This window comes from Muntiacus reevesi, chromosome 20 (genome assembly GCF_963930625.1).
Source record: "Muntiacus reevesi chromosome 20, mMunRee1.1, whole genome shotgun sequence".
In the NCBI taxonomy this organism is placed as follows: Eukaryota; Metazoa; Chordata; class Mammalia; order Artiodactyla; family Cervidae; genus Muntiacus; species Muntiacus reevesi.
This window is the reverse complement of record NC_089268.1, coordinates 8,661,372-8,675,542: the sequence shown is the minus strand read 5'-3', so window position 1 is coordinate 8,675,542 and position 14,171 is coordinate 8,661,372. Positions and strand designations below refer to the sequence as shown.

General features: G+C 40.4%; 1 protein-coding gene across 12 annotated transcripts in view; it reads left to right on the top strand.

Moving 5' to 3' along the window:
• The first annotated feature begins 5,536 nt into the window (after window positions 1–5,536).
• Window positions 5,537–14,171, top strand: part of MLIP (muscular LMNA interacting protein) — a 276,627-nt gene continuing 267,992 nt past the window's right edge. For all 12 annotated transcript variants that reach the window (XM_065912877.1, XM_065912882.1, XM_065912874.1 and 9 more), the window contains exon 1: window positions 5,537–5,707. In XM_065912877.1, coding sequence (XP_065768949.1) covers window positions 5,645–5,707 — 63 coding nt within the window. In that variant the 5' untranslated portion in view covers window positions 5,537–5,644. The remainder of the gene's footprint in view (window positions 5,708–14,171) is intronic.

The following is a 14,171-nucleotide window of genomic DNA, read 5'->3' as shown; positions in this document are numbered from 1 at the left end:
CACTGGAGTGGGCTGCCATACCCTCTTCCAGGGAATCTTCCCCACCCAGGGACTGATCCTGCAGCTCCTGCAGCTCCTGTGTGGCAGGTGGATTCTCTACCACTGAGCCACCAAGGAAGCTCCCTAAATCATATCCATTGGATACATTTCACTCCTGTCTCTTGCTCCTTCCCTTCCATCTTTTTTCCTTCTTGGTTTTTTCCTTTCTTTCCTCTCTCCTGTGCTCTTTCCAAGTCCTTTGTTTAGTCCTTACTATGCTTTCAGTGACTGAATGACTCACACACACACACACACACACACACACACACACATGCTGTAAGTGCCTGGATAAAGTGATGCATAAAGCACCCTCTGGTGCTCATATAGTACAAGAAGTCCCCCACATGTGGATGAGTTCTGTTCTTAGAGTGCATTCGTAAGTCCAGTTTGTTTGTAAGTCCATCAGAGTTAGCCTTGATAACTAAGTGCCACAATCAGCTGCATAGTACTGAACTGTAATATATTTATAATACTTTTCACACAGATAATACATAAAAACAAACACAAAAACTAGAGAAAGCATTTTTAATCTTACAGTATAGTCCTTTGAAAGGTACAGCAGTACAGGACAACAGCTGGCACACAGGGGCTGTCTTCAAATGAACAGGCAGGAGGGGTTACTGGCTGGAGTGGGTAGAGGAGGTGGGAGATGGGGGAGCTGAAGGATCGTCAGCAATAGGAGCTGGAGAGTTACCCGCGGCTTCATTCGCACTTGGCACTGATGAAACACACATTTGCATCTTTCAAAGTTTGCAACTTGAAGGTTTGCATGTAGGGGACTTACTGTAATAGGAGATATGAACTGCAAATAAATATTAGAGATGGATAAACTTCAAATCAGTTGCACTCAGCTTCCATGCTAGTAAGGTCATGCTTAAAATCTTGCATGCTAGGCATCAGCATTATGCGAACCAGGAACTTTCAGATGTCCAAGCTGGGTTTAGAAAAGGAAGAGGAACCAGAGCTCAGATTGCCAACATTTACTGGATTATAGAGAAAGCACGGGAATTTCAGAAAAACATCTATCTTTGTTTCATCAACTACTCTAAAGCCTTTGACTGTGTGGATCATGACAAATTGTGGAAAGCTCTCAGAGAGATGGGGATACCAGACCATCTTACCCATCTCCTGAGAAACCTGTATGCAGGTCAACAAACAAGTTAGAACCCTGTATGAACAACGGATTGGTTCAAGACTGAGAAAGGAGTGTGACAGGGCTGCCTGCTCTCACCATGTTTGTTTAACCTGTATGCTGAGCACATCATGAGAAATACAAGCTGGAATCAAGATAGGTGGGAGAAACATCAACAACCTCAGATATGTGGATGATACCAATCTAACGGCAGAAAGAGAAGAGGAACTAAAGAGCCTCTTGATGAAAGTAGAAGAGGAGAGTGAAAGAGCTGGCTTAAGGCTAAATATTAAAAAACTAAGATCATGGCATCTGGACCCATTAGTAGTGACAGAGTTCCTCTTCTTGGGCTCCAGAATCACTGTGGATGGTGACTGCAGTCATGAAATCAGAAGATGACTGCTCCTTGGCAGAAGAACTGTGACAAACCTAGACAGTGTGTTGAAAAGCAGAGACATTACTCTGCCGACAAAGGTCTGTATAGTCAAGGCTGTGGTCTTCCCAGTGGTCATATGGATGTGAGAGCTGGACCATAAAGAAGGCAGAGCACCAAAGAATTGATGCCTTTGAACTGTGGTGCTGGAGAAGACTCCTGAGAGTCCCTTGGGCAGCAAAGAGATCAAAGCAGTTAATCTTAAGGGAAATCAACCCTGAATACTCATTGGAGGGACTGATGCTGAAGCTGAATCTCCAGTACTATGGTCATCTGATACAAACAGCCAACTCATTGGAAAAGTCCCTGATCCTGGGAAACACTGAGGGCAGAAGGAGAAGAGATTGAGATGGTTGGATGGCATCACCAATGCAATGGAAATGAACTCGGGCAAACTTTGGGAGATGTTGAGGGACAGTGAGGTCACAAAGAATCGGACATGAGTGGGCTACTGAACAGCAATGACAACAAAAACTTCAAACATCATATATAATGAGAGTGGCAGAAATGATAAGAACTATGGAGAAGAAGACAGCAAATGAATGGACAGAGGATATGCTAAATTAGATGGTCACTGGGGAAGCTCTGGATAAAGGGCGAAGGGAGCCATGTGACTCTGGAGGGATATGCTTAAATATATTTTACATATGTTTAAGGATCAGGAGTTTCCTTAGATAAAATTATGCCCATATAAAAGCCAACCCTCATACACTTGCTGGTCCAACAGAAGAGAAGAGCTATACGAGTCTCCTTCTTGTTTATCAATAACAACGAACATGTTCCTTCCTCTGACCAGACATATCTCTGCAGAGTCACCTGTATCCCTTCATCTTAATTACCTCTGCAAAGATCCTATCTCTAAATATTGGCTTATTCTGAGAGACTGGGGGGTTGGGATTTCAACTGTAAATTTTGGGGGGAAGACAGTTCAGCTGGTAACAATGGAAAAAATAATAGTGTCTACCTAGAAGTGCTTAACAAACACTAAGAATAAGTATGTAGAGTAGTATCTGCCTCCTACAAGTGGTTTAGAGAATTAATTGAGACAATATATGCAAGCTCTTAAAGCCGTTGCTGGCTCATGGTGAGTGCTGTTGGGGTATGCTGTGTAAGAGTGCTGTTATCTTATTTATATTCAGTCACACCTACATTGTGAGCTTGTTGGAGGAAGGAAAGCAGAGATTATATCTTTGCATTTTTTATTATTTTTATCCATTATTTAAAAAATCTGCCTGCATCTAGTACTCTTCACCATTATGTATACTCAGTACACCTTTGTTTAATTAAACTTTCCATTCTTCTCATTATCACTGGCATCTGCTCCTTCCCCAACCAGCTTTGCATCCCACCGTCCCTTTACTTCCAACTAGATCATAGATTTCACCCTCAGGCATTTTACTAGCAATGACCAAGCTTTCTTTTGCAGCCATACTATGCTGGATTTTTTTTCTTTTTTTCTTCTAGAGAGATTTTGGGGAGTCTCCTTTGTAACTGAAATCAAGGTCCTGCTGCTCTCTGTGCAACAGCCAATATAGAGGCAAGGTTGGGGAAAGAGAAGTTGGCTTTAGTTTGGATGCCGGCAAGCGGTGAGTGGGATGGGAGGAGGAGGGTGGACTTCTATCCAAAATCCGATCCCACCCCTGATGATCAGTGGGCCAGAGCTTTTACAGATGGAGGAAGGGGACTCCATGTAGCAACAGTACAGTCAGCTCTGACAGTCCTCTTGAAATTGGTCATCAGTGGCCTGATCAGTGCCATCTTGATTGTTTTAAATACAGTTAATCTTCAATTCCAGGGTCATATTTTTCCCCCCATTTCTTTGAGGCCAGTTCTCAGAACTGTGATGCTGTGTTATGCCTACAATGTGGTCAGCACGCAGTTCTCTCATCTGAGGCTTCAGTATCTATAAGACAGCTCACAGGGTGTGGCTCAGAATATTATCTATGGTTCTTGAGAAGGAACTAAAGGTCTTTGATGCTTAATGACTACTATTATCAATCTTGGATTCTTTTCCTTTGTTTCTGCATTGTCTCACGTCTCTGATTAAACTTTTTCTTTGGCTAAGGTTTCTTACAGACAAAAGGCAGGCAGAGGACGTGGAGGGGACCATAAGGTCCTGCTCTGTTTCATCTTCACGTGAAATGTCAACTCTTGCCTTGCTTTTGACACATATGGATCTTGCATGCTAATCAGCCTCTAAGACTTATATTTCCAAACTTGTTAGAACAAGAACTAGCGTGTGTGGTTCCCTTTCTGGAATTCGGAGTAGAGCCAAAGAGGGAAACCACTTTTGCCCATGAGTCTGATAGAATTTTCTGAATTCTCATCCTGAAGCAGTGGTGGCTAGGTTTATTTCTGCTAAATGTTTCATTCTAGAATCCTCGGCCCTTCCATCCTGATGCGGAATAAGCCTAGTGCACCCGGCCTGATGACCGAGAGCCAGCTGTGATCACGCCAAAGGTCAGAGCCTGTTTCCTGAAATATTTTCTTTAAAAAGTGGAGGAAAAACTGATAGGAAATGTGAGTTACAATCACAAACAGGTGTGAAAATGATCTTTGAAACAGCCTGAGGGAGTAGGCCACCGTAGAGTTCAGTCTTAACTTACTCTGAAAGCTGTTTTTATTGCCATCCACATATCTAGTTCACTGTAGAAAACAGGGAGTTAATTACCATTGCGCTACACAGCTAATTCTTTTTCAGGCATATAACTATTTCTAAAGAATTCGGGGAACATTTGTTCGACTGGAAAAAGTGAGTTTTGTGTTCTATGTCATAACTTTGTTCCCAGAAGAAAATGCAAGATAATGAAAAAAAAAAAAATCAGGTTTGTGAAGGAAAATATCACTTTTCTTTTATGAAGTTTGTAGACATCATTTGCCTACTTTTCATGGAATAAAGCTGACAGACCTCTTGAATATATATGTTGTGTGTCTCAATAGCTTTAATTAGTTAACTTTGTGCTTTCCTTGAAGTGACTTTTTAAAGTTTTGAACTACAGAATAAGGCATAAATATCTAGATTGCCAAGATTCACACTGGAATTAGATTCATATTGGCTGATTCATATTTGCTATAAGACCATTGCATTTGTCCTTTAATTTTATTTTGTAAAGATTTTTTTTTTAGCGTTATTCTCATTTATTGATACAGAGATTTAAAAAAAAGATGCTCTATTTGTATAGCTTACATTAGTACAGAGCCTTGAATGCTAGGTTTAGATTGTGTCTAAAGATTTTTTTTTGGATGTAGATCATTTTAATTTTATTTTTTTCAAACTTTTAATTTTATATTGGGGTGTGGCCAGTTAACAAAGTTGTAATAGCTTCCATGAACAAAAAGTGACTCAGCCAAGCATATATAATGTATCCATTCTCCCTCAAACCCCTCTCCCATCCAGGGGGGCACCTTACATTGAGCAGAGTTCCATGTGCTATTCAGCAGGTGATGTGGACCATTTTTAAAGTCTTTATTGAATTTATCACAATATCGCTTCTGGTCTTTTTGGCTGTGAGGCATATGGGATCCTAGCTCCCCAGCCGGGGATGGAACCTGCCCGCCTCTCTGCCTGCACTGGAAGGCTAAGTCCCAACCCCTGACCACCAGGGATGTCCCAACACATTTGTCCTTCTAAAATTTGCTTATTAGGCCCATATTCTATAGTATGTTTTATTTGGCTGCAGTGGCTATTAATGAATTCTTTGACAGTGACTTTTTGTCACAGACATCTTTCTTGGCTCGGGGAACCTAACATGTAGGGATAATCTCCTGTTGAGGAGTTGCTTTCTTATCTAGTGACATTTATCATTATCTAAGGCCAGCTGCCTGACGTCTCTTCAGGGCTCTGTTTATGGAGTTTGAACAGCTATAAATGGAAACACTAGCTAACCAGAAATTATCGCCAGGGCTTTCTGATAGTGTCCTGGGCTCTCACAACTTGGAATGTCCTACGATATCTAACATGTAAGCACGTCACATCATTTTCTAGACAGAATCGGAATCTTGCCTTTTCTCTTTCTCTCTCTCTCTCATTCTCTTTCAACATGGACTTTGAAAAGCATGAAAAAGGAAGCTTATTAAATGAGAATTTAGAGGAGAAACTGACGGTAAGACTGATATTTCACAAACACGGATTTATGATGTAACTAACAGTAAAAATCAGTTATAGTTTGAAAAAGTTATACCAGGCACCTATATTTCCCTGTTTTTCTGGTCAATGACCTTGAAAGTTCCAAGGGTTTTACTGAAAACAATGTGATAAAATTATTAATATGATGTCATTGCTAGAATGTGGGTAAATTAGATTTACTTAAATGATATGGTTTATCTCTGTTTTAACAACCAGGATCTATTTATTTTGAGACCTGGTGGTGGTCACCTCAATACTGGGAGATTATTTTCTTTACTCATATGAAGTTTAGCGAATATTCAAAACTCAATTTCAGAGATACCAGGAATGTGTGTCAAGGGAAATCTGAGAATTTTAATTTTTTTATGGAAAAGGTTAATGATAAAATTGTAAGGATAAAATTTACTTTTGAAAAAGTTTAGTTTTTGGCAGTAAAATTTGTAAAAGTTGCTTTACCTTGATGCTAAGAAATTCAGTGTCAGTAAACACAGTGGTCACTTCTGTTTGCTCAAACACAGAATGTACTGTAACCTCAAGTAGAATGTATTGTTCATGGTTCACCTGATAGGCTTAGGAGATTAATTGTGTTTATAAAGTTACTGCAGCTTCTGAGTTAATGTTAGAACAGGGCATGGCTTATTTTAATAGCTGTGCAAGTAGCAAAAACTAAAACTGTATTGACTATAAGACTGTGACTTCTTGAACTCATGAGAGTGCATTGTTCTGGATGTCTGACATTGAGATTTAAGCACTAGTAATGATATTAAAACTTGAAAGGTGGAAGAAAAAACCATATTGAGTTGAAAACTCCTAAAGTATGTTAAAATTTCAAGGTCTTGAAGAAATATATTGGATAAAATATATAAAATCCTTAAAGGATTTGGGTCATTTTGAATATTGACCGTGGACCTCTCTTCAGGTGATTGTTTAAACATGTCATGGCCTCAGACTGCTTTGCTTTTGGACTGTTTTAAAAAGCCATGAATTATTGTAGAACTAACCAGGGGTTTTGAATCAGGAAGATCTGATGAGAATCCTCACTCTATCACTTCTAAATGTGGGATGATGGGATTTTGTTTAAGCCTTTTGTGTCTGAGTTAACTCGCTTGTTGATGGGGAGCAGGGATACCTAATCGGAAGGCTGTTACGAGCATTAACTATAATGTATGTGAAGTCCCTCAGCTGAACCTGTTATTTTCAAACTGCTTTTGGTCTTACTTACTTAGCAGGTACATATCCAGGCTTTGTTTATATAGAAAGAGAAAGCTGAAATGCATTTCAAAGTAAAAGGAACACTCAGGTATGTTAACTATGAAGGTTTGGGAGTGATAAAACTTTAATGGAACCAGATAGATGGTAAATAAATACACCAGTAAGAGTTGCTATGAACAAGTGTGAAATTTGATCCAGAGATCACTGGCAGTCTTTTAGAGGAAGTTTTGCAAACATACATAGTGGACATGGGACAAGTGAACAAAAGTGAAAATGAACTCTTGGTGTATAAACATTTCACTGCCCAGGAGGTCAGATGTGCCTGAATCTCTGTGGAACACAGCTCTGAATCTAGAAGTGAGCAAAAACCTCTCTTTAGAGGGAGCAATAGTCATAACATTCATGGACTTTACTCTGAAGGGGAAGCCTAGGACTGGTCCCTGATTAATTTCCAGGAGATTGGAGGAAAATCTGGGGTGGATCGGAAGGTGCCAGAATATCCAATCTGTACTGAGCGTAGGCGGTTCTCAGGGAGGGCAGGAACACAGTTAGTAAAGTTCAGTACTTGGGAAAGTTACCTGTGCAGATAAACAGATAAATAAGTAAATAGTGCTAGTACTCAGCTGCTGAGTCGTGTCTGATTCTTTGTGACCGTGTGGACTGTAGCCTGCCAGGATCCTCTGTCTTTGGGATTTTCCAGGCAAGAATACTGGAGTGGGTTGCCATTTCCTACTCCAAAAATAAGTAAATAATATAATAAGTAAATTTAAAGCAAGAAATTTTGACTACTCTCCAAACTCCTTTTCTTTTATATTATTAAATACATCAACAAAGAATTTCACTTACATTGATCTTCAACATGTATTAACAGATACATGTATTATAAGATACATGTATTAACAGAGTAAATATAGTCATGGATCTCAGAGCATTCTGACATAATGATGGTCTCTTTCTCTTAAAAGGTGATGAGAACAAATAGATCTCACATGTAAGTCTAATAATTTCTATCACATCAGTTACTATATCTCAAGAGACAATTCTATCTTCCCAAGTAATAAATGTTCAATAAATATCACAAAAATCATGATAATGAGAAGGGTACGACATCCAGCTCATTTTATACGGATGCTTGGTAGAAACAAATGAACACAGTAGAATTGACTACTGTGTTTTTTACTAAAAAAAATATTGCTTTTTTGAGTAAAAGTAACTATCTGAGATCGAGAAAGAAATTCATCATCCGACAGTTTGTTAAACAGGATGTGTATAATACAAGAAGCTGAAAGCTGGTATTTTAAGTAGAATTTTACCTTTAATTATTAAAATTTTTTTACTTATTTTAAATTTGAGGGTGAAAGACTTATCCTATGACATGTAGATTTTCTTAGGATCTCACAAAAAACATTCTCCTCAATTTCAGGGAAAGAGAATCATGACACTTTTGAATACAATAAAAGAGAAAAGATGTGGAAGAAAAAATGATGGGTAAAATATAAGCATACAAAACATACATTTAAAAATTCTGTGGTAATTCAGTGAAGGGTAGTACTTTAAGGTTAAATCAATCATCAATTTATAGATTCAATAATAAAAATAAAATCTTTTCCTAAGAAATCTGTTAGCAAACAAAACATAGAACTGCTGTTTTGGTTATAATTCCCGATATTATTGTTGAATTTTGTTTGGAGCATTTTCAAAGAGTCAGCCTCGTGTCTGTTAGGTAGGAGAAAACCTCGTGTCTGTCCTCAGAAACAGAAAGATCCTTTCAGGTCAGTATGTATTCCTGAATGCCCATTTGAACAAGACAGGTGCTAAGGGCTGCCATGGAACATGCTTGATCAAGTCTTGGCCATCGAGGAGATTAATATGTTTTGATTATTTTTTTTTAGTAGATTATAAAGGAGTGATGGTAAGCTTAAGTAGTTTAGAAATATTCTAAGGGTACAAAGCATAAACGTTCCAAATTTTTTCACTCTTACATAATCTTGGGATAGCAAGACTGTATATAATTACTCATCAGAATGTCTTAACAATGTCTAATCAAGCATTTTATGCAGTAACATATTTTATTTCATTATAATATTGACTGCTGGAGGAGATCATAGAGAGAACATGACCTCTGGTTGACCCAAGAGCAAGACCCAGGCAGTGGAAGCCTCCTCCTTGGTCCCCCATCCTTAGAGTATGAATTTTGTCCACTGTTCCCACAGTGGGAGCTGTTTCAGGATGCAGCCTTGAGAGGAAGGGGATGCTGAGACTGTCTGGGTGGGACAGTCTGACTGGACCCAGTTAGGACCTCTCTGTAAACTTTTAAGATTCTGACAGGCAATCCAGGAGATTCACTCCTCTTGCTGATGCCCAAGAAAGCCTTGTATGTAAGATCCCTGCTTATTAAACCTTCCACCCACCATCTGGAGGGTCTGCCCCTTCTCTGGTCTCTCTTAACCCTCCCTGTATGATAACCAATTTCAAATTTCACCCAGCAATCTCCCAAGGCATCAAACCAGCATCTGCATACCTATTTATTTTTCTTATTGTATCTAACTAGGGTCCCTGGTAACAGGCACTCAGTAGGTGCTTACATATCTGAACAAAAAAGTGTATATTACTGCCGATGTTTTTGGTATGTTATTGAGAGATTATTTTCTGTACAGCTTGAGTGTTGTTTCTGATCTATGCATTATTTCTGACAAGAAGCATCATGTAATACAATAAGTGGTAAATTATAGTTTGTAATTCTCTGGAGGAAAGGTGCTGCATCTCTGTATCTTTATATCATAATTGGTTGCCCTAGATCCTTAATAAACTAATTCTGCTGATGACCAAAATGAAGGGAAGTGGAGAACAAACAAATGATATTTCCTTTTCTTTGGCATTTGGTTATTTATCTTGAAAACTTCCTTCCATTTCTTTGCTATTTGTGAGAGTGGTCCAGTGACTCTTGCTATGTTCTGGACTTCACTGAGATGTTGTTTTGGATGTCCATTGTGTCTGATTATTATGATGTAGAGGATGTGAGTTAATCTGTGCCCAAACCTTAACTCCTCCATGCTACTGGCTCATTTGGTTTTATGGCTGGCACTGTCACGGAGAGTGGCAGGCATCTGCGCATCTCTGAGAATGCCGCTGACCTCTCTGGCACGTCTGTGGTGCCTGCTGTGAATTCTGCACGCCTCCCAAGATGGCCCATTCGTCATCAGTATATTTTGAATTTACTGTTCCCATTTCTCTAGAGAGAGCCAAAGCTCTGTAATAAGCTGACACTCAACATACTCTGTGCAAATAATTATTTTTCACAAAACAGATGGGTGGTACTGAACACAATTTTATGGTAAGTGGCTCAGTAAGCCTCCCTTGACTGGAAGGCAAACAGAGGAAACTCAGAACTAGGATTCTCTGAATTCCTGAGCTCAGCGTCACTTCGGAATTTTTAGTAAGATCAAGGAAGTTGTCCTCATATCTTACAGGGGTAGGCCTCCTCTGAGAAGTCAGTAGAGGGGGCATAGGATTGATCAGTCTGCACCAGGTATTAGGGAGTTCATTGATTAAGACACACTCTCCAAAGATGAAACAGCCCTCAAGCATTGTGAGTAGTAAGAAGATTCTGGTTTCAGGGGAGGTGAAGATGTATAGTTGCAAAGAGTAACCATGAGTCCTGACCATTGGCAGAGCAAAGTAAAAAACAAAGTAACTACTCTTAGAGCTCTCTTTCATGAGAAACAGTCCCACTCTAACCTCTCTCTGGCCTTCTGCCCATAGAGCCAGTAATACATTTTTAAAGCTATCCGAAGAATCTGTAGCATGAAATAAAAAATGGAGGGAGGAGATGAGACGCTGTGATGCCGTGATAGTGATGGGTCACCGTCATGGGCATCAGTGGGAAACTTAGCCATGGGAACTGAGTCTTCTTTTAAAACCATTTCTTATTGGAGTGTAGTTGCTTTACCGTGTTGCATTAGCTTCTGCCATGCTGCCAAGTGCATCAGTTGCACGTGCATACGCCCTCTTTTTCTTTCCTTCCTGTTAGGTCACCATGGAGCATGGAGCAGGACTCCCTGCTGAGCAGTAGGTTCTCATGCGTTATTTGCGTTGTGCGGAGTGGTGTGTGTACATCGGTCTCCATCTCCCGGCTCATCCCACCCCTCCTTCACTGCTTGGGAACCTTAAGTTTGTTCTCTATGTCTGTACTCTATTTCTGCTTTGCAGATATGTTCATTTGTACCATTTTTCTAGATCCCACATGTACGTGATATTATATGATACTTGTTTTTCTCTTTCTGACTTACTTCACTCTGTATGACCATTTCTAGGTTGTTCCATGTCTCTGCAAATGGCACTATTTCATTCCTTTTTATGGCTGAGTAATATTCCTTTGTGTATTCACATATATATAGACCAAGTCTTTCTTGTCTATTCCTCTGTCAGTGGACACATTTAAATTGCTCCCCTGTCCTGGCTATTGTAAATAGCGCTGCCGTGAACACTGGTCCAGGTGCATGCATCCTTTGGAATTATGGTTTTCTCTGGATATGTGCCTAGGAGTGGTGTTGCTGGATCATATAGTAGCTCTATTTTTAGCTTTTTGAGGACCCTCCATACTGTTCTCCATAATGGCTGCACCAATTTTGCAGTTGAGTCTTAATGGGCATCATGGCAGAATAAGGTGAGGCTGGGAAAATGATGAGTTAGGGTAGGTGAATACATGCAGGTGTTCTGGGGACCATTCTAACATATCTGAAAATCAGAACAGAGAACCTATGCTTCTGTGTGTGTGTGGTGATGCGTACTTCTTATTCCAAAGAAGAGGCTTTCTTCCTCTACCTAAGTGCCTGTGTGGTGAAAAGCATGTTGTATCTGAGGCTAGGGAAGGTTGTATTTGTCTGGCTTTTGACAAGTCACTTAACCTTTGGTGTCGTGGGGCTTCCCTGCTGGCTTAGATGGTAAAGAATGTGCCTGAAATGCAGGAGATCGGGGTTCAGTCTCTGGGTCGGGAAGATCCCCTGGAGAAGGGCATGGAAATCCACTCCAGTATTCTTGCCTGGAGACTCCCATGGACAGGAGCCTGGTGGGCTACAGTTTATGGGGTCACAAAGAGCTGGACATGACTGAGTGACTAACACTTTCACTTTCACTTTGGTGTCCTAGCTAAGAGGCTAGGTTGTACAAGGCTGGGTTGGATTTGTCAAGATCTTAATTCTCTCTGAAACTTTGAGTCTGTAGCAAAATACCCTTTGGCTGTGTGCTGATTAAATTTTTTCCATGGCAAAGAATGTCTGTTTATACAAACATTGAGATAATTTGTATTTTTTTTGTCATCACTGACCAAATGTAAAACAGAAGTCCTTGTGATTAGATTAAACCTTCCTTGCAGTATAGAAAGTTCACAGTTCAGTACTCACAAATTGAATTGCATATGTTTTCAGTGTTTTCACTCAGAAATGACAAAGATTTGAGAACTGGATCATGGGGGGAAATTATGGAATCGATGAAGAGAGAAGCATGTAATTGCCTCAGTATTAATATTGAGATATTATCAAAATAAGGCATTCTGTTTTCTTAACAACAGTAGATAAAATAAAATGGGCTCTGTGTTTTCATCAGGAGTAGCAATTTACAAAATATGGGCTCTGTGTTTTAAATGTTATTCCTGAGATGGTTTCTTTAGGGCATATTCATTCCCTCTTGTAGTTCTCGCTGCTCATTGTGATGTGCCTGACACAGATAACTTGGTCCCTTTGCAACTCTAATTTTAGTCCCTTTTGCATCACTGAGGTTGAGGAAAAAGTGGATTGCACATGAATGGCAAAATCCTAGCTACCATTTCCATTTTTCTTTTTTCTCAAAGGAAAAAAAATGAGGGCTGTGTCTATTAGAACCCAGGGCAGGGAGGTGAAGAGCAAAGTGAAACTGATAAGGATCCAGATTTCTTCTTTATGGTTCACCGGAAGTTCTCGAAGCCAAACCAGTCCTTTGAAAATCACTGCTAATTAAGGCAGTGTCTGCTGATAATGTAAGTCTGAGATGCGCTGTTTGAACGGATCTTGTGCTGGAGCTCTGTGTGATGACAAGTAACAGAAGAAAGATGGATGGTAGGCTCTCACTGAGCTGTGATTTCACAGCGACATTTATAACACCCTGCACTGCGGTGAGGTGGTTCCTAGGTTCTCATTGTGGGAATTACAATGACTTAACTAGACAGGCATGCTGTTGGGGGTACGGCTCCCCCCAGGGAATGGCAAGCAGACTTCGGTGTTAGTGATGCAAGGGCATCAGAGAGTCACGGGCTTTGTTTTGCTGCCTGATCATAAAAATAAGGAGGTGGTTTTTTAAAATGGCGAGAGGGTGTCTGTGATTTAACAGCTGGTGTTTCTCTTTTATTTATAACCTGAGATTTTCTTGAGTGTCCTTTCCTCAGTCTCCTCAGTTAAGTGTTGCTTCTGGGGTAGCTTCTGGGGAAGATGTCACTGCAGTTTGTGCTCCAGGATTGGCCTTGTGTCTGTCAGGATGTAGCCATTCAGAGACCACTTCATGCTCGTAAATACTGACTTGATGACGTTCATTTTCAGAGCAGAGCAGAGAGCTCACGGGATTGCTTTCCTGAACCTGTTACACTTTGCTGGGATATCATGTCATCATGGGGAAGCTGAATGAGAAAATGTCAGCTTGAATTAATAAGCTTATCAGAGAATGGGCCACTCTTTTAGAAACTATGAAGGTAATATGGAAAAATCAAATGTTTCCATTTCCGTTTTGCTTTTCCAGGGGACCTCAGCTTTCAACCTGGGAATTCCTGTATGTTTCTTGTTCCACTGGCTTCTTCTATTCGTTCATCCATCCAGCCCGGGAGTTCTCTGCATGTAGCTTGTGACCTTCTGCCTGCCCGTTCTCCTTTGCACGGCAAGTGGAAGGAGAAGCGGGATGGGTCTTAGAGACCGCCAAATAATTCTCTTCTTTGCAGCCCACCTACAGTCCTGCCCTGTGAAATTTGCCTTCCTTGGCCCTGGTGCCTCCAGGGTTTGGAGAGACATCTATCAGGGCCCCTTCCTAGCGGCAACTCTGCTTCATAGCGCGGTGCACCTCCATCTCCTACCTTCCAGGAACTTACGGCCCACAGCTTCGTGCTGATTCCCTTCCTATGATAGATCTCTTACAAGTGTGGCCTTATTCTCTTAGATTCCTCTCCTCTCCTTTTCATGTAGTCCAGAGGAGGATGTGAGGGAAACGCC